Source organism: Meriones unguiculatus, chromosome 12, assembly GCF_030254825.1.
Source record: "Meriones unguiculatus strain TT.TT164.6M chromosome 12, Bangor_MerUng_6.1, whole genome shotgun sequence".
In the NCBI taxonomy this organism is placed as follows: Eukaryota; Metazoa; Chordata; class Mammalia; order Rodentia; family Muridae; genus Meriones; species Meriones unguiculatus.
The window spans coordinates 91,700,127-91,721,615 of NC_083360.1; the positions used below are offsets into that span (position 1 = coordinate 91,700,127).

General features: G+C 41.8%; 1 protein-coding gene across 3 annotated transcripts in view; it reads left to right on the forward strand.

Annotated features, from left to right (window-relative positions):
• Eml6 (EMAP like 6) overlaps nucleotides 1-21,489 on the forward strand; it is a 225,456-nt gene that overhangs the window by 82,404 nt on the left and 121,563 nt on the right. For all 3 annotated transcript variants that reach the window (XM_060365115.1, XM_060365114.1, XM_060365113.1), the window contains exons 3-6: nucleotides 7,528-7,687; nucleotides 11,062-11,160; nucleotides 15,030-15,098; nucleotides 21,074-21,259. In XM_060365115.1, coding sequence (XP_060221098.1) covers nucleotides 7,528-7,687; nucleotides 11,062-11,160; nucleotides 15,030-15,098; nucleotides 21,074-21,259 — 514 coding nt within the window. The remainder of the gene's footprint in view (nucleotides 1-7,527; nucleotides 7,688-11,061; nucleotides 11,161-15,029; nucleotides 15,099-21,073; nucleotides 21,260-21,489) is intronic.

Genomic DNA, 21,489 nt, shown 5'->3' on the forward strand with positions numbered 1-21,489 from the left:
GTGAGCTGTGCTTTCATTTTCACTTGATACTAGATAGTAAACATTTTTTTGCTCTAATGGGTTCAAGAACATGTTGATCAGGCTCTGTGTATTTGTGTAGGCTCTGTGTTTTCTCTTGCTATTTGTTTCTAGATATTGTTCCATTGTGTTCTGATAAGATATAAGAGATAATTTCAGTTCTTTTATGTCATTTGTAATTGGTTTGTGTCCTTGAATGTCATCTATTTTGAGAGAGTTCCGTGCCTGCTGAGGAGACTGTGTATTCTGTGTTGGATGCAAGTGTCTGTGGATGCCCATTAGGTTCATCTGATCTAGGATGTTAACTCTGCAGCCTTTTTGTTGATTTTTAGCTTAAATGTCCTCCGTAGAGATGAGAATAGAGCTGATGAGATGGCTCTGAGAGTGAGAGTACATGCCATCAAGCCTGATGGTCTAGAACTCACCTTAGTGGGAGGAAAGAACCAGCTCTACGAGGCCCTCTGATCTGCACATATACACATCATGGCATCTGAGTGCCTTTACTCATACATCATACATACATGCAACAATATAAAATACCAGAAAGTATTTAAGGATGAGAATGGGATATTGAACTCACCTACTGTTACTGTTATTGTTACTATATGAGAACCTGTCTGATCTTTCATCTTTTTAATTATTTATTTATGTATTTATTTTTGTTTAATATAATTTATTCACATTGTATGCCAGCTATATCCCCTCCTTTGTCCCTCCCAATCCTGCCCTCCCTCTATCCCTCTTCTCACATGCCCCTCCCCAAGTCCACTGATAGGGAGGTCCTCCTCCCCTTCCATCTGACCCTAGTCTATCAGATCTCATCAAAACTGGCTGCATTGTCTTCCTCTGTGGCCTGGTAAGGCTGCTAACCCCCATCAGGGGGAGGTGATCAAAGAGCCAGCCCATGAGTTCATGTCACCACTTACTGGAGAACCCACTTGGACACTGAGCTGCCATGGGCTACATCTGTGTAGGGGTTCATGCATGGTCCTTGATTGGAGTATCAGTCTCAGAAAAGACTCCTGGGCCCAGATTTTTTGGTTCTGTTGCTCTCCTTATGGAGCTCCAGTCCCCTCCAGGTTTTTCTAACTCCCCATTCATTCATAAGATTCCCTGCACTCTGCCCAAAGTTTGGCTATGAGTCTCAGCATCTGCTTTGATACCCTGCTGGGTAGGGTCTTTCATTGGCCCTTTGTGGTAGGCTCCTGTCCTGTTCCCTGTTTTCTCCCTTTTCCAATGTCCATCCTGTTTGCCTTTCTGAATGAGGATTGAGCTTCTTACCCAGAGTCCTCCTTCTTGCTTAGCTTCTTTAGGTGTACAGATTTTAGTATGTTTATCCTGGCATTCTTTAAGAGATTTATTGATTTCCTCAAAGGTTTTGTTTGTCTTTTTCTCGGTTTCTTTACATTTTTTTTCATTTCTTCTTTAAGGACTTCTATCGTTTTCACAAAGTTGGTTTTAATGTCCTTTTTTTGTGCTTCAGCAGCATTGGAATAGTCAGGCCTGGTTGTCATAGGTTGGCAGGGCTCTGGTGGTGTAATGTAGCCCTGGCTGTAGCTGACTGTGTTCTTAAACTGGTGTTTAGGCATCTGTGTTTGAGATGAATATAGGTCTAGGTGCTGATTTCTGAGTTTGTCTCTTTTTTTTAACACATTTATTTTTATTTTTATTATTAGTTATATTTTATTAACTCTGTATCCCAGAAGTATCCCATTCCCTCCTTCATCTCCTCCCTGCCCCTTTCCAAGTCCACTAATAGGGGAGGACCTCCTCCCCTTTCATCTGACCCTGTTTTATCTTCAGGACTGGCTGCAAAGTCCTCCTCTGTGGCCTAGCAGGGCTGCTCCTCCCTCACCGGGGGTCAGGAGGAGGTCAAAGAGCCCACCATTGAGTTCATGTCAGAAGTAGTCCCTGTTTCCCTTACTAGGGTACTCACTTGGATACTGAGCTACCACGGGCTACATCCGAGCAGAGGTTCTAGGTTATATCCATACATGGTCCAGTGGCTATTTAATAACTGATTCTCAAAGTTGTTGAAACTTTACTGTCAGTTCCTGCTAGGCCAGTAGTTCTCAACCTTCCTAATGCTGTTACCCTTTAATAGTTCCTCCTGTTATGTTACTACTTCATAACTGTAAATGTCTCTTTTCCGATGGTCTTAGGTGACAAGTTGAGAACCACTGTGCTAGCCTGCCTAGTCTGGCTTCATCTAAGCCTCTGCACACTCTGATCCCAAGCCACAAAACCACCATACTTTTAATTGCTCCTTAATATAGTATGATGGTGTTCCTGGAAAATAGCTCCATGCCAATATGAGTATGGCAAACAGGTTTGGCAATACTCAGTGTGTGTCATATTTATTTTCAAGTCACATGTATTCTCATTAGATGTGGCACTTACCATACATGTGGGGAAGTCCAGTTTGTGGGACCACGCTCTATTATGAATTATAGAGTACATGAGTTTACAAAATTCAGGAAAATGGAATGGATTCTCATGGTCTGTCTGAATGATTGTCACTCTCATTTGCTCGCCCAGACCTACCAGGAAGGTGAGCCTTTCTCCATGGTGTTAAAAGAGATCACTGTCCTCATGGTATCACTGTAACCCAGTGCCAAACACGTTCCTAGGAACTGATATTAGAACATATCCTTCCCTGTCTAAGACTCCACTAGTTTAGGGTCGTGCTGTTCAAATCAAGCCTGCGTTTGTGTTTTCCATCTTGTAGATGCACCTCCACTGGGCCATGGCGACTTCCCACTGAGCCCACACCGGAGCAGTCTCCCCTTCTCTTTCGTTCCTGCCCAATGACCTTGGTCTGTCTATCTGCTCATCAGAAAGCCTTGCTTGGGCTTATGTTCAGGGGTGGGGTGGAGAAGGCTGTATGCTTTCCTGGTGAGATCATTCGGAAATAAACCAGCACTGAGGCATCACCGAGAAAAACACGAGCAGCCTGGGTAACAGGGAGATGGGGTTTCCAAAGCATGTTAGAACCAGGAACACTTATTAATTGCTTCATTTAGAACACATACTCAAACTATTTATTTTTAAATAATCATTTGTTTGTTTGGTTTTTTTTTTTTTGAAGAAATGTATTTTACATCAGAGGATCAAGAATGATTAATGCTAATCGGGGGCTTTGTCCAACCTCATAAGCAGGGCTTCTATTTCCATGACCCTGTTAATTCTCATTTCCCCTCCTGAACATATTTGGAAATCATTATGAGAGTGTCTGGCATTAGGAAGATAGGCTCTGCCCTCCTGGCCTGCCACAGAAACAAATCAATTTCTCCTCCTGGACAGGCTGTCGGAAAACCTGCTCTGCAGTGCTTTCTGTTGCCATGGTAACAGAAGATGGGATTTCCCAGGGGAGCTCAATTTATATACACACATGGAGACAATCAATCTCTCAAAGCTTCACCCATTTCTTGTTACTATGTGTATAATACAGTAGATGCACTAAGACAAGCAGGGAAAAGAAAATGGAACGACCCAAACTGTTTTGTGTGTATGAGGAATGAGACTGCCCTTTGATTAACACCTCTGATAATAGGAGTCAATTTAAATTATTTTAAAATTATGACATGGCTGTTGCTACATTTTGCAAGATTGGTGAAGAGGTCCAAGTTTTCTTAGGACGGCAAAGAGATTTGGGGACTCTGAGCTGCCAGCCATTGTGATGTATAAAGGGATAAGTTGATTTTATATGAGGAAAGGCCACTCAGAAATATATCTGTTGCTTAAAGTGCTTCTCAAATGACATTAAGATATTTTGGAATTAGGAAGAAAGATCCTGTTGAAAAAATATTGTTTAAAACTATTTGTTATTTATGTTAAAATATATTTTACATTTAAAAATCTTTAAAAATAAAACATATTCCATTATTTCCCTGTTTCCCTTTCTCTTATATCCCCTCCCTCTAGCCCATCTCACATTCTACATCCAGATTTCTCTCAAATTGGTGCTTTTTCTTTTGATCATTATTGTTTTATACTCACTTTGACAAAGACACACAGACACACAGACACAAGCACACATGTGTACGTGCACAGATATATAACATGCTGAATCCATTTTGTGAACTATAATGCTTATGATTTTAGGGCTCTTTTTTGTATTGATAAGATTTAGGGAGCTCATTCTTGGGAAAGGCCAATTCTCCCTCGTTAGAGTTGCTTGGCGTTCATTGTTGGGGAGTTGGACCCCATGAAAACTCCCCCTTCTGTCTTAGATTGTCTATTGACGTTGCTCTTGTTCAGGTCTTGTTCAGGCAGCCATTTCTAGGAGACTCACTCTCCCTGCAGACTTTCAGGTCCTTGGCTCTTAGGTACAGGAGCTGTGTCGTAGATGTATCTGTTGTGTTGGGTTCTCCACAGTCATTGAAAATTGTTCTTGGAATTCTTGAATCTATACATTCGGAGGGTGTGAGGAAAGGGGTACTAGACGCCTGTGGTAGCCTAGGCCTCATTTAGCCTTCTACTGCATGCTGATGTTGCACTCTATGTTCTTGGAAATCCAGTTTTTGAAATTCGAAGCTTTCAAAGTGTTACTGAATTAATACTGACAAACTTAAGATAAATGTCAACACAGCTTGACTGTGCTTTAGGGGCTCATAGAAGTTGTCAGTTTGTTACCCAAGTGAGAAGAGTAGAGTTTCACAGAAGCCAGTAAGGAAATACCAAATGATGAAGTAAATGTCTGTTGTCCTTTTCTGTTCTGTTGCCTCTCCTTGTTCATCTCCTTGTTCATCCTTGTTCCCAGGGATTGGATCTAGCATCTTAAAGCATGCTAGGCAAATGCTCGACCACAGAGATGAATCATCCTTCCTATTCTTGTTGTTTTTAGTGCTGGGGATTGAACCCTGAGACTTGTGCATGCTAGGAAATCACTCTACCATTGGGCTGTGTCTCCAGCCCCTGTTCTAAGTCTAAGAGGAGCATGTTGCAAGCTGGGGAAGGAGGCTAGAGACTCAGGGCTTAGAAAAGGAGAGTCTTTCTAAAAAAATTTTTTTTTTGTTGTATTCAAGAGGTAAAGAAGGAACCTGGAGAAATTAGTATCATGGGCTGGGAAGAGTTAGTTTAAAAAAAAAAGCATAAAAGAACTTTGATTTAAAAAAATACATTCCAATGAGAGATTTTAAATCAATGTAGTAAATGTATGGGTTTATCAGAATCATCTGGGACAGTAAATCCCAGAGTAAAGGTTCTATAGATGGGGTGTTTGGTAATGATACTGAGTGACTTACACTGATAAGTTATCATGAAAGTCTCTGCCATTTTTTTTTATCAACATTCAGGGTTAACTGAGGTGGGGCTGGCCAGTCACCCAGCAGACTGTCCCTGAGGGTAACTTTCCGGACAGAACTAATAGTTACCAACAGTGGCTTCCGCTGAAAGCGGCAAGCTGAGGGGCCAGAACTGAAGTGCTAGTGTTGGTAGCTTTCTGGCAGGGAATAGCTTACCTATTGTGGTAAGTGTGGGCTAGAGCAATTGGCTCTTAGCGTGGGCTTCCACTGGTGGTGGCAAGCAAGTCTAAGAAAGAAAGAAAAGAAGGAGAGAAAAAGACCACACACACACACACACACAGGACGAAGTAAGACAGACTCCAGCAGGTAGGTTCCAAATAAACTTCTTTCAAATTTCTCTTACTTTACACATAGTCATGCATACATACATACAAACACACATACACACATACATAATATGCATTCATACATTGGGGGGTGGAGCAAATTCCAAAGAGTGAGTTGAACTCAGCCTTACATACGTACATATATACCCACACAAATTTTGATAGATGGAACAAACTCTGAAGAGCAAGTTCCAGCCCATTTATTGTTTCTCCTACAGCTTTTATCCCAGCAAGATCTCTCAAGAAGTTCAAAAATCTCAATGTGGCATCTATTTTTTAAGTGAACAGTTACAATGCGTATATGTAAGAAAATATGCCCCCCAGCACCCTCACATGATTAACTGTCTTACATATTATGGGTATCAGAAACAAATATGCACAAGCTATTTCCAAGAACCCACATATATTTGTAACCAAGCAACTTGTTATAGATTAACAAGACGAGCAAGCAAGGTAATTTCTCAGCCAGCTTTTCTCTAACTGCAGGCTGCAAACTGCAGTTACAGAGAAAGAATCAATTATCCTAAAAAGTAATTTTATAAAAATCTTAAAAGAATCGCAAACCTAAAGTTTTATATAAAAAACAATGAGCCATTTCTACTTTAAATCTTTAAGGTGTGTACCTACGCACTAATAATTTATATTAAATCGTATCAGGAAGCTGAGGGCAAAAATTAATACAAGAAGTTAATCATCTCGAAGCTCAGCTTCAGTGAGAGAGTCATGTCAACTAGTGCTAATTGAGGTATTGTTCTTGCTCACCAACCTCAAAAAGTCCTAGCTTAACTATTGAGAGTATACCTTTCCGAATTCAAATTGTTTTCTAAGATTTTCTACATCAAAGTCACTAGCAAAAACATCTTTACAATCTATTTTTTTTTCTTCAAGTTCTTTCTAAGGGTAGTGGTCATGGCTACCAACGTACATCTGTTCGTTCTTTTCAAGGGTGGCCGTTGAATCGCTAATTGGCTCCAGCAGCAATGCCTGGAAGACATCAAGCACTGTTAATTGTAGGTGCCAGTGATGCTGCCCAGTGAGGGGCTGGCCACCCCCTTAGAGTTCTCACACAGCTCACATGTTATGAGGGATGTGGTGACCACAAGCGCAACAGCAGAGCTGTGCTCCCTGACACATGACGTCCTGAGGACACATAGTCCTCCAGATTATGTCTCCCAGGCAACCTGTCGTGGTTGTGCTAGCTGGTGGGTTGCATTCCCACCAGTCAGAGTTCTAGAGCTGTTTTGCTATTGCTCCTGCACAACCCCCAACAGTTTGTTTCGTTTTGTTTTGTCACTGTGACAAAATGGCTGTGGAAGCAAAAGGAGAAAGGTTTGGCTTGACTTATGGTTTTGAAGATTTCGATCCCTGCTCACAGGCCCCATTGAACCAGGGCTGTGGTGAGGGATACTATCATGGAAAAGAGGGATTGTGAAGTAACGCTGCTCATTTTGTGGTGGCCAGGAAGCAGAGAAGACTAGAGAGAAGACAAGCCAGCAGTGAACTCTTTCCTCTGACTAGCCCCCACTCCCCAGTTTCTGAACCACTTCTCAATAAAGTCAAGAGCTAGATTGAATGTTTAATAATCTTTTGAAAATCAGTAAGTAAATATAACTTAGTGACAGGACCATGTAAAATACAGTATTTGAGAATATGACCATGGTTAATATTGATTTTTTTTAACATAACTAAGTAGGTAAAATTAGATAAAATTTCCGTCAAGTTTTACTAGGCTTAACTTTGCCAAAGCTGAACATTTTAATTTATAATAATCAGGCGGGTAGTTACTTTGGGAACAGACAAATTGGGGTAAAGGATAATCAATGTCTTAAGTTCTGTTCAGTCGGAGAGTATGAAGAGAGGTCTTTTTTCTCTTTCAGCCTTGCCTTACACCCAGATAAAACTCTGATCGCCACTGGCCAAGTTGGGAAAGAGCCATACATCTGTGTATGGGACTCGCATCGCGTCCAGACTGTGTCTGTTCTCAAAGATGTCCACACGCATGGAGTTGCCTGCCTGGCTTTTGACTCGGAGGGACAGGTGAGCGTCTCTCTCAATTTATGCCCTAAAACTACAATACAAATTACAGTACAAACAGCTGCCAGCATTTGCTGTTTCCCCTTGGCAGCCTCCTAGAACTCCTCTTCGCTTGGCCTCTTTTCAGGCTGGTGCCATTGGTCTGCCCCTCTCAACAGGCTCCAGTTTGGGTTTTCCTGTTCCCACTCTACTATCCGATTAAACAGCTCCAAAAGGAACTCTTAAAGTTAGCTCGATTAGGGTTCAGCAACCCTATTTTGTCACCCGTTATTAGCATCCATATGGGACAGGGGCTGGACCGTTCCTGCCGACCTCAGACTCTGCTCAAACGCTGCACCTTTTGCTTCCAGGGGGCTACATCACCTCCCTGGGAGCCACTCAGAAGACTCTGATTCTATCTTGAGATCACTTCTTATTCTTCCTTCTTTCTGACCCTCAGACCATTTCTAATTAGAGCGGTCACCAATTCCTGTGTGTTTATACTTTTCTTTATAATCACTGCAACATTTCTCCTACCCCTCCCTCATTTTCAGGCCCTTTAAATTCCAAGTTGGAACTTGTATAATGCAATTTAAATACTGTCTTAACTAATATCTTTATAATTCTCATTTAATATATATTACTGTTTTATCTCCATGTGTACATGTGTACCACATTCATGCCTGAAGTTCAGAAGAGAGCATCAGATCCCATGGAACTAGGGTTACAGATGGCTGTGAACACTACATGGGTGCTGGGAAGCAGCCCTAGGTCCTAGAACACGAACAGATGCCCTAAGCCACTGAGCCATCTCACCGGCTTCATTTTCACAGTTTCTTGGTAATTCATTTCGCCAGCCAAAAGCATCAAAATATTTTAACGTCAGCATAGCTTACAATAGCATCGAACGAAATGCAAACACTGTAGGTGAGCATTCTCAGCGAAGCAGCTTTTCTGTCCATACCCTCCACATGGTCCAGTTAGAGAGGGTGAGCTTCATGCCCCGGGCCATGCTCCAGTCCTCAAATGATGCTCACATTTTGCTTGCTTTGCCCCCTTGAAAGGGACTCATTCTTTGAAAACACCACAAAGGTAGGAAACTTTCCCAGTACCCACAAGTTATGTCTCCTTGCTTGGACATAAAACAACACTTGACAGAAAAGAGGTTACTATTTCTTTAAAATGGGAATGGGAACACAAAGGGCTTATTCCTGGCTTCAGCTGCATTCAAATTTTGCTAGAGTTATAGCTTTTCTCTCCAGCCTTCATCACGTCTCTATGTGGTGTCTCCTCTTAAGTCTTTTTCTCCCTTTGTATATTAATTAATTTGTTCAGTCATTGTTTAGCTAATTTCAGGGTTCGTTCTGTAAGACAATGTCAAAGAAAAACTAGATGAAGAGGAGTTGACATGATCTGAATAATTTTAAAGTAATTAACATTGTGCTATGTTCTATTGTGAGAGAGAACTTGTCATTACTCATTTTTTCTTTGAATTAGAAATGATATTATCTCTCTCTTTTTAAGATTTATTTATTTATATATATGTATGAGTGTTCTGTTTTCATGCACACCAAAAGAGGGTATCAGATCCCATTACAGATGGTTGTGAGTCACCATGTGTTTGCTGGGAATTGAACTCAGGACCTTTGGAAGAGCAGCCGGTTGCTCTTAACCACTGAGCCATCTCTCCAGCCCCTCAATGAGTTATTATGCATATCCCTGTATAATCGTAGATGTAGGCTGATGTGTCCACTCAATGTGTAGACTCTTATTTTTTCTGTTTTAGCAAACATTTATACCAAATTTTGTTTTGAAGTATCATAAAAATGCCATGCAATAGAAGGAAACCAAGCTTTAACTGAAAGTTCTTTGTTCATTTTACTTATTCTTTTTTCATATGATTCATCCATTTTCTTTTGGAGTCCTGGCCATTTCTCTCGAGGTTCTATTTTGACAGGTGAGGAGCTGGATGGACGGCACGGCTTTTAACTGTCAGTTGAGAAATGTAAACTACTTGCCATGATGGATTTCACAGCTTGAGCATCACTGTGGAAAAGGGGCAGAAAGACTGTAAAGGTTAATCACAGTGGAAGACTACAAGGAAATCTGGGCACAGCAGAGCAGCTACACATATGAACTCACAGTAGTTGTGACAGCACACACAAGGCTTGTGCAAGCCCAAGCCGGACAGAATCTCATTGTGGAGGGCTGAGCATGAAATTCTACCCTTTTTATGTTGTTGGCAATTGTTAGCCAAATGGGAGAGAAAGAATACATTTTCTTTAAGGGTGTGGCCTCTGGTAAGTCAACCCTACTCCAGTGGATGGCCACACATCCAAGATATTTGTGCAGCACAAATTGATGGTTGAAAAAACAAAGGACACAGAGTTGGTGAATGGAGAAGCAGATTTAATCACAATCTATGTACAAAGCTCTCAAAGAACTAATAGAAATTATTTTACAAAAATTTTTTTACAAAGCCAAATAGGGTCTTCTATCTGGCTAATTAGAAAACAAAGAAGCCTCCTGAGCAGTATCCTCCAAGAATCCCTGGTTTTGGTGTTACATACACCTACCTTTGATACTTTTCATTTTGTTTACAATTAAGAGTTTGCGTTTGACTTTGAGGAAAAGAAACTGATGTGACATCAAAGGAATCAGAGGGCTTCAGGAGCAGATAGCATGTTCCTCTTATTAAGATTATACATCCACTAGACACTTTAACTGTTTGTGAAATTATCAGACTCATTTATTGGACTTTTTCTGTATGTGTTTGTCAGACTCTTCCATTTGTACACTGTGATGAAGATGCTTAGACTGTGGAATTCATAGTTTCCTAAATTTGCAGTAAAAAGTTTGAGGGGTGCAGTCTGGTGTCTCACATCTATAATCTCAGCATTCAGGAGGCAGAGGCAAGAGGATCTCCATGAATATGAGGCCAGCCTGGTCTACAGAGTGAGTTCTAGGTCATCCTGTAGAATGAAATCCAACTTTTCTTTTTTGAGACAGGATTTCACAATGTAGTCCTGCCTGGCCTGAAACTCACTAAGTGTCCCACACCGGCTGTAGAGTGATAAATCTCGAGTCATCATTCTGATATTTCACAATAAAATTTAAATGATTATCAACCTCTGCCTTCAAGGTATGTCCCAGCCGACTTTGCACATTTGGATTCTGTGGTGAAAAAGCAAATGAATGTAAAACTGTGGAACTGAAGAGCCTGTGGAATCTCCCAGAGGCCATCCACAGTGCACCTTCATTTGGTATTAGGAGGGGTTTGGGTTCAATGCCTAGTCCCTAGTAGATAATCAATAACTATTTGTTGAAAATAGGTGTGAATAATTTCAGTTATTAAATTTTTCTCTCCTTCCTTTCTTTTTTTTTTTTCTTCCCTTAAGCGTTTAGCCTCAGTGGGATTGGATGCCAAAAATACAGTCTGCATTTGGGACTGGAGGAAGGGAAAACTTCTGGCCTCAGCTACTGGCCATTCTGACCGGGTAAGACCTTTGTGAAGCTGGAGAGTAATTGTTACCTTGTCTTTAAAAGTGAATTCACCACGTGTAAGTTTTCTCCTACACTTTGACCTGGCAAACACGACTTGCTTATTATTACTTGCTACCTATTGTTATTACTTTCCATAAGCGATGCAGATTTTCAGTGGTGACGTTTGTTTGGCTTTTTATAGTAGTTTAGTTCTACTCATTGACACATGGAAATGGTTGTTGGAAAAATGCTTGCAAAAATACTACTATAAGTGTTTGTGTTTTATTTGTGATTTCTTAACGCTGAGTATGAACTATGGCCTGCCTGTCATTCACACTGAATTTGGTGTAATCAAAAATGGTAATTTCATGTAGGCATAGCTGGCCAGAGAAGGGATTATGTAGGCACAGCCTGTACCTAGGCAGATGCTAATTTCTCTGTGGTCTTCTGTAGTTGAATAACTTGATTCTTTATTGCCTCGCTTTCTAGTTTCTTCCCTTCTTTTTGTATTTTTCTGTAATTGTCCATATAGAATGAGGCCCTAATTAAACACCAAAGTCATCATCGTGCCTAGTGTGAGTTGTGAAAAATGTCTCTAATGGTGCGTTTGTAAGGCAAAGGAACCTCAGAGCAGGTGCTCGTTCCCTTCCAGCATCACACCTTCAGAAAACCCGGGAGTGACTGGCAGTAGAACGCAAGTGCTGGAAAAGGATTGGGGGACCTTTGACCTGGCAGTTCTTGACCGTAACTGCACACATGACGCCTGTAAGCAGGCTTTGAAGCCTAGTCGCATTAGAATTCCACCCTCAGGGATTTGAATTTTCTTGCAACTGACTTGGTCAGTCTTTCTGTTGCCGAGACAAAACACCTAAGAAAATAAAGAAGGAAGGATTTATTTTGCCTCATCATTTCAGTGATATCTGTTCAGACTTACTTAGCTGCACCCTTCTGGGCCTGGAGTGAGGCAGTTCATTTTCGGCAGAAGGGCTTGGCAGAGAAAAGCCTCTCATGCCATAGCAACCAGGAAATAGGCAGGACAAGAAACCTGGAACAGGTTAGGTGCTCTTCAAAGGCATCCTCCTCCCACTCACCCTCTGTCTTCTGAAGAACGCTGCTCCAGCAAGCTCATCAATAGCTGAGCACCATGACCAAGCCGCTTCTCAGTGCCGCCGAGAACCAGGCGCTGGGCTCATGGCCTTTAGAGGTGGTCCTTCAGGTGTCAGCTGTAACTGCTCTTACTGAAAGGTGGAGGTTAGTTCTAGATACTGCCTTTTCGCTCGTGCTGTGTCCTACAGCGCGAGGTGAGCTGGGTTGGACTGGAACACGAGCTTCCAGTGATCACGAAAGGTGTACTTGAGACTTAGTAGACACTGTTGTGATGGCGCGTCGGGTTCCGTTGAGGGCAGCAGCTCACCCTCACCCAGCTTATTCTGTGGCCACCTATTTCTGTTTCTGGCCTAACTTGAAACAAGATTAAAGGTGAAAATATTTTACATCGTTGTTTTCTACTGAGAAAGACCTGGATTATGTGTGAAGTTGTAGAATTTGCATTAAACTAGATTCAGCTAACCCGCCCCAGGCCCTGAGTCACTGAATATAGAGAGAATTGTACTTTGGAAAGAAAACAACCCAAAGGTTTAGTTTTAGAGCATACTTTTGTAACAAATAGCCAATTGCAGGCAGAGAAACACGCCTGAGAAAGGCACATGCCAGGCCCTGTATGGTTTGGACATCAGTTGCTTGCTGGTCTGAACATTCCGCCTGTGCGTGCCGTACAGCGTGGCTTGTGCGTGCCGTACAGCGTGGCTTGTGCGTGCCGTACAGGTCCACCTGTGCGTGCCATAGAGTGTCGCCCGTGCGTGACATGCCGTACAGCGCCGCCACTCCTCAGGGCCATCCACTTCGCAAACTGGTTCTCTGCTCAGTTAAATGCTGTTAAATTTAATTTGTCTAAACGTCCTCTTAGCACTAGTGAATGTCACGTGGTGTACTTGTGTGACTTCAGTGACCACGCCCTTTGCTCTCACACTTGTTAGGGGCAGATTGTTAGTTTAGTGAGATTTTGTTGTTGTTGTTGTTGTTTTATTTTATTATTATTTTGTTGTTGTTGTTGTTACTGGAGACCTAACCGTAAAGCCTGGCTCCAAGTCCAAACACCTTCCAAATTAAAATCAGAAGAGAGTGGCTCTTTGTGTGTACGTGCGTGTGTTTAAAAGGAATTTGTTTCCAGTTTTGCCCAGAACAGGAGGGAGTGATTCTCAGTCTGCCTCCACCTTTCACCGTAGCACCGTCACAACTGTGCATATCGCTGGGCTGTGAGATAAGTTTCTTTCATGCCAGGGCCAGGGTGGTGTCTCAACTCCAGCATAAGATTTCTGTAAGGAGCTGGAGGTGAAAAAGACAATCTTCAAAAGATATATCCTAATGCTTAGGACTCAGTTGCACCGTGAATCTAGATGTTTTGACAAAATATGCTGGTCACCTGGGCCCCTTAATCTGTATCACACAGTTTTCTTCTTTATTGCTGATGCCTTGGTGCCAGCAGGAATAATTGGTTTCTTATGGTTAACTTGAAGAGATTATTTTAGTGGCTGGAATACTTATTTACTTGTGTTTAATAGTGATCTATTGTCTTCAAAATTATTTCACCCACATCATCTTAATTGACTTCACAACAAAAGTAAGGCTGTGTTGCCAGTTTTGGAGAAGATGAGATAAAGGTTAGAGATACTGAAACCTGGCTGAGCTCAGATGCTAAAATGGACATGTGGACTGAATTCTTGTTCTTCGGTGCTCTCTCTGCAGTCTGTTGTCTCGTTTTCCTGAGTGACAGGAAGCTGATGGCCTGGGTTTTTCTCTCTGGTCAAGATTTGGCACTGACAATTGGTCCTTCCCTTTCATTTTGTTTCTCTCTCTCTCTCTCTCTCTCTCTCTCTCTCTGTCTTTGTCTATCTCTGTGTATGTGTGTATATGTGTATGTGTGTTTATTCTGTTGCTGTATGTGAATGATATTTTCACTTTTTTCTCCAACATAATGTTTTTATTAATTATTTGGGAATTTTATACAATGCACCTGGATCATACTCACTTCCTGTTCCTCTCTAGCAGCACTTTTCATAATATGACCCATAGGCCACCTTTGTCAGAACATTTTGGAATCTGTTTTAAATGCTAGTTACTGAACTCACTCTATACCCACAGCTTGTATGGGTATTGGACGTATGCATTTCCTATACTCGTGATAGGTGATTTATCTTTCAAAGTTGGAAGACGGTATTTTCTGTCTTCTAAATGAAAATATAACCCCCTGAAAACTACCTCATAGTTCTTCATAGAGGATGAAAAATAGTGCCATCTGGTATGTTTTCAGTTCTTTGAAGAACTGAAAATGTAAGATTTCTTGGGAGTACATTAAATGGTTTAGAGGAGTTGGATAATGTGATGCCAGGTAAATGGCTTCTTTCTTACTTCTGTTAGTACTCGGGACATTTGCCCACACTGAACCAGAGCTAGCCATTAAACACTCTCCTAAGTAAAAGATACTGTTTAATAATTCTAATTTTTGATGAAAATCTATCTCTAAAGTGTTTTGTCAGCACTGTGAAGAGTTCCAGAAAATTTGATTTCATAATTGCCCTTATTGTCAAGAGTTGTTTTCCATAAATGGAGAGGTTTAATGCCTGACACTGATTGCACTCACTGAGCAAGGCCAGTTGCTCATCTGCTTGGGCTGAAGGTCACCGTGAGGGGCCACGGTCAGCTCTCCCAGCAGGATCTCACAGCCGGGACCTGCATTTCCATCCTGTGCAGCTTTTAACCAGTATGCTAGGGTGGAATCTTGGTTATTGTATTGCTCTCTGAAGAACGTTTAATTTCTTGACAGATTTTTGATATTTCCTGGGATCCATATCAGCCAAACAGGATGGTCAGCTGTGGGGTAAAGCATATAAAGGTACGGTAACCTTTTGTTTGTGCGTTTGCATTTCTTATCTTGCATTGAAAAAATGTAGGTGTTGATACAAGTTTTTTTTTTCTTTTTAATTTTATGTGCGCTGGGAGTTTTCCTGTATGTGTGTCTTGTCAGATACCCTGAACTGGAGTTACAGTTGTGAGCTGCCACATGGATGCTGGAAATTGAACTCCAGTCCTCTGGAAGAACAGCCAGTTTCTGAACTGCTGAGCCATCTCTCCAGAACCTGTATTTTATTTTATGTTAATTTTGAGGCAGGGTTTCTCTGTGTATCCCTGGCTGTCCTGGATCTCACTTTTTAGACGAGGCTGGCCTGGAACTCAAAGATCCTCTTCCCTCTGTCTCCTGAGTACTGGGATTAAAGGAACACACCACTACACCCCAATATTTTAAAACATGGAATCTCAGAAGCACCGGGCAGTATCAGTGTAGCAGTGAATGAACCAAGCTCCCTGTCCCGCTGCCGGCTGGGCACTCCACTTGACTGTCATTGGTCTGCTATTCTGAAGCATAGCTCCCATCTAAATTAATGTGGATAAATAAGTACTGAAAATAACCAAGAACTTCGGAATAAAAATCAATAATGAGCCAGAATATGCACCATTCACAAGTGCACGTTAGAAGTTACAATTAAAATTCTATAAATAAAAATTTTAAGTGGTGAAGTAAACAATTTGTAGACAGTTTTGGATATAGTAACCATTATTTGATTTTAGTCCTAAAACTGTTTGAACGAGGAGTTTAATATTGCTTTATACTATACACAAAAGGAAATTCTAAGCCAATTAAAAGTGTGAGATGTTTAAGAAAGCTATAGGTAACTAGAGGAGTATGGTGTTTTCCTGGGTGGTTTAAAAGAAATGGTTGCTCCCGAGTCTGCCAGACCAGAGAACAAATGTGGGAGATACACAGAGCAATAAGAGGAGGAGCTTATGAGAGGTCGCAAGCTCATAGACTCCCTCCCACACAGACAAAAACCCACCTCGTTTTTCCTGTTTTATAGAGTTACAAGTTGTGCAAAGCCCACCAGGGGGCAGAAGCAAACCAGACCAAGCGAACAGCTACAAAACATATGCATATATTCCATTTTTTTTTTCTTTACTACAAAGTTTGAAGGTATCAGCCAAGCACTGTCAGACGGTTGGAAAGAGCTCGTTGGGCTGCTGCAGTGTGGCACACGGCCTCAGGGGACAGAGCACCTGAAAGGCCACCTTCTCTAAAACAGTGCTGCTCAGCCTAGATCTCAGAGGACCTTTTCCCTACAGGCTGTGGAAAGGCCCTCTTCTGCATATACGTGAAGAGAGAAGCTGTAACGATAATACAGTAAACAAAGATACATAAATATTAAAATATACTCTGTATTTCTTCTCCCCCTGGGGTAGAACCACACACCAGCAAGTGTAAAGGGCAAACATCATAGATAATAGTATATTCATGAAATATATAGACCTCTGACAAATCCACAGATTAGATGACACATATAAACAACAAAAATGGAAATAGCTTTGGCCAATAGATTGGTGGAAATGCTAACTCTTAGAGAATAAGAAGTTAAAAATAATTGACTATATTTAAATGATTTTTACATTGTATCTGGTGCTGACAGGGATTCAGTGAGGGGCCGCTTCTAAGCCTGACCGTGGAAGGGACAAGTTTATTCTTTCTGAGCAGAAGTTGGGCAGTATTTATCGACAGCTCTAGAAATATCGATCCCCTTTTGTCCAGAACTTTAATACGTTGGAGTTTCCCCCATGTGACTTGTGAGAAATGTGAACCAGGAACTGAGTCATTGCTGAGTAACTTCCCAGTTACAGAGCCAGGAAAACCTGGGGGTGCCCAGCTAACCCTGGTGGTTAAAGTAAACACGCAGCGTTCTTACGGTGCTGTAATACCCACCGTAAGGCAGCACTGAGATGGCTATTTACTGATACTGGGAAAGATGCAAAATGTGTCCTCCATGGGAAAGTCTAGTCTACTACGGCTCTGATCTTTTTGTCATTATGCCTTATTCTCATTCCTTCCCCCGAAGCCTTCCCCACCACGGCTCCTGCCTGCCCGACTGGTTCTTTTCCTCCCTAAAACTCTCTTTCCTGATTTCTCGTCACGTGTCAATATAGTCCCATCACAATTCTATCCGCCCTCCGTAACCTTTTCCCCCTCTCTGTGACCCCATTTCCAGTTTCATGGCCCACCAGTACACATATGCAAATACAAAACCTTAAATCTAGGTCCCACGTATGAGAGAAAATGCGGACTTTGTCTTTCTGAGTCTGGGAGGCACCTCTCATCCTAGCTCTTCAGCTAAATGAACTGCATGCCCTTCCCTCCAGACAAATATTGTTAAAAAGACACCCTTGCCCTTAGCAGCAGCAGGAGAGAGCCATGAGCCTCTCTCTCCGTGGTATCATCTGGTCCTGCTTATCCTCTAGTTTAAACATGATTCCTGGAGTGAAGCATGTGGGAGCCTTGAGCCATGCTACATCATTGGACCCATAGGCTTTGCTGCCTTTTCCTACTCATTCATGTCTGCCTGCTGGATCAGGCAGCAGTTCATCATCAACTCAGAAGAGGGGTTAGCTCCCTTGGATGCTCCACATACTCATGCACATTCGCCCCCTAAACGTATATTTGTTTAGGAAATATCACTAAACATTAGATTGTTGAATCTGGATAGAGTTAATGGATGATCTCAAGCTTTTCCCTTCTATACTTTATAAGTTATTCTGAGATATTCTGATATACTTTATCCGATATAAGATATTCTGATATACTAATATCTAATATACTGTAAGATATTCTGAGTATTGCTTACTTTTTCCTCTTTTGTATATGTACGTATAGTATGGGCTACATAATACCCTCAAGGCTGTTTCTTCCTCTTGCCCCAGACTATGGAGGCTCCTACTTCCATAATTCATCAAGAGTTCCATTGAATGATGGAACCAGAAAGGCCACAATAAGGTTTACTTCTTTCTCCTTTCCTAAAATGGACCAAATGCTGCCAGACGTAGGATTTAAGCACAGCTCCTGGCAACCGGGTATTCTACCTAATGAGAAGTCACCTCTCTCATGGCCTACCTTATAGCTTACTTTTCTCCCAAGCCCACATTTGCCAGATTCTACCTATATGAGCTGCTTAATGAAAGTGTTCTCCAGACTCCCCTCTGTTTCCTGCCATGCTTGTTTTACTTTATGTTTTAATCAGTTCTAAGAGCAAAGACAGCTAAAACCCTAGCTGTTTGTAAACAGCTATGTTTACAAACGCTAAGGCCTCCTGTTAAAGTTGGTTAATGGATTTAGGCATTTCCTCCTAAATAAGACACACATCTCCCTGGACTTCATCACACAGCCACAGCCATCCCTTATTTATTCTGCTGAGAAATAAATCTACAAGAAATCATTTTTAAAAGATTTTTTACAAAATTAATTATGTGTATTTGTGTGTCTTTGCATGTGAGTGCAGGTGACTGCAGAGGCTCTGGGTCCCCTGGAACTGGAGTTGCAGGTGGCTGTGACCCACTGGGGGGGTGTGGGCACTGGGAACCAAACTTATATCCTCTGCACGAGCAGAGTGTTCTTACCTTCTGAGCCATCTCTTTGGCTAAAATTGCTTATAATAAGCTATTTTTACTTTTGATTCTGCCTAACTCCTGAGTAAATGAAGAATGATTACAGTTGAGAACAAAAGGCTGCATTTCAAGAAAACCTTCAGTGTAAAATTTCTGGAGCCAGGGTAAAGTCTTCCCTGGTTTTGTAAATTTCATTGTTTGGCTTGGTAAATCAACAGGAGCCACTGAGCATTGTCTGCTTCATTGGTTAAGCAGCCAATAAGCCTACAGATTTGGGGATAATATGTTAAGCCTTCTGCAATCTCTCATCATAGTCATCATAGAATGAAAGATGAGAGACCATCTCTGGCCAGATAAACCCCGAAGTGCTTGCCTGTTTAACCCTATTTGCGTTACACTCTGCCCATGGAGATTGGAGAAGAAAAGCGATGTCTTGTCAATTCAACCGTACATGGTTAGCCTAAAATACTGCTGTTTGCTGTTCTCAAGAAGAGAAAATATGTTAAGTTGTTCTCCCTTTTCCCCGGGGGGGGGGGGGGCTTTTCACTTTTTCCTGTCATTCATTTGCATACACTTTTTAAGAGAATTATTTGGTAGCTTGAAATGTAGGTGCTACAGCCATCTGGTTTGGTGATTTCGTTTGTTCACGGTGTCAGGATAAGTATCTCTATTTTTGGTGGTATCAGGTAGAACTGTTTAGCTCAGGCCAGAGGCGCCTGTCTCAAGTCCAGGGTATTCTCCATTCAGTCTTTACACACAGGGAAACACAGTGAGCAGGGATGTCTGCCTCAAGAGTCGCCGTGGATGCAAGGTCTTCGGTCTGTTTGTGCAGCGGTGATCATTTCTGTCCAAAAAGTTCACATTTAAGGCGTTAGTGTTTTCCAAATCTTGCGTCTAATTAGCTTTCTTCCATTTTTTTTTCATTCTTTTTATACTTACTGCAATAGGTTTTTGCAGAAATATTACCCAAAGAAAAAAGTCGCACTCTGCTTGTGAGCGCATGCTCTCATCGTTGCTGTAGGTCTGCAGAGCAGCCTGGGTGCTGAGACCCTTCCCACCGCTATACTCTGAGAGGGCCACCATTGTTCCTCCCCCGCAGGCACCAAAACTCAGGGTTGTCACTGAATTTTCTTTCATACGTTCCTGCCCCTTAGAGCTTTCTAATCATGCCCTCCTAAACGTGACGTAACTTCCTGGCCCCATGGATCCTATTCTTGTTCACTTCATGTAATGTAACTTGGTCCCATACCTTTACACTGATCCTGTCTCTCGGGTATAATCTGAACATGTTATCACAAAAGCCTTGCTTGTTTTTCGTGTGCCCTCTTTCTTGGGTGTAGAGTTCTCAAAGCAGGGATCAGGTCTCTGCTTTCTCACATGTAAACGTCTTCTGCCTGCTTCCCCTCATTTTCATATGGCAACAACAACAGACTCTGTCTGAACCTATGCTCAAGAGTATTAAGAGATTAAACAACAGATGTGGGAGACATTTGGAGACGGGGAGGGCTGCGTAGCGACACAGGCCACACCAGTTCATACATCGGGAACTGTATCAAGGAAAAACACTGAATTTCTGTAAAAGCCTGGGCGTGTCCCTGCTGTCATCTACACATTGTCCAAGCTTTGCACTTGTCATCTTCCATGGACCTGTGCACATAAAACTGAGAAGCCTGGGTAACTATGTGACTTTATGGAAATATCACTTGTATTTAGAAGCATTTGTGAGCAATTCTATAGTTAAAAAAAAAAAAGTAGAACTGGTTAGAAAGCAATTGTTTTTATTGTCACCATGTTCTAACCAACTCTACCAACAAGCCTATAAAGCAAATTTTGAAATATAGAATCACATTAAAATGACTAGGTGAGATATTGTTATACTAACATGAAGTTATTACTAAGGACCTTGTTCTGTAGCTCTAGCTAGCCTGGAAGTTGCTATGTATGCTGGGCTAGCCTTCACTGTGCAGTGGTCCCCTGTCTCTGCCTCCCAAGTGCTAAGATTATAGGCATACACTTCCACACTTGTCTTTTTTTGTTTTGTCTTTTTTTATATTTATCTATATTTCTGATTTTTTTTCTCCTACATCCATATTTGTTTGATAAAAGGCCCAATTCCATTCTGTGAACACTGGAGTCATTTTCTACGATGCCATTAAATATCAAAGTTTTGAATTTTTGGAGCTTTTAAAGTATAAAGATGCCATTATGAGTTTTTCTTATGGTTCTAAAGGTATATGGGAGTTGTTGTAGCTGCCCGCTGATACTGAGAAACAATTTATTTATGCTTAGTTCAGATAAAGTGTGTTTTGTGAACTTACTGAAAATATCAGTAATGGAATGTATACAGAGTATTGTATCATGGAATATGTTTATTCTATTACTTCCTAGTTTTGGACACTATGTGGAAATGCACTGACTGCAAAAAGAGGGATATTTGGCAAAACAGGAGATCTTCAGACTATCCTTTGCCTTGCATGTGCCAAAGAAGACATCACATACTCTGGTGCTCTAAACGGTGACATCTACGTGTGGAAAGGACTTGCCTTAGTGCGCACTATTCAAGGAGCTCACAGTGTGAGTATCAGCATGCGTGTGCAAAGGGCTGGCCTCAGTGCGCCCTGGTCAGGAGCTCACAGTGTGAGTGTCAGCATGCGTGTGCAAAGGGCTCGCCTCAGTGCGCCCTGGTCAGGAGCTCACAGTGTCGCCGCAGGGGGCTTGGGGTGACGCACTGAGCAAGTTAAGCCATGCGGCTCCATGTTTTCTACCTTTGCTTTGCAATTAGCATTCCCCAAACAGCTGTAAAC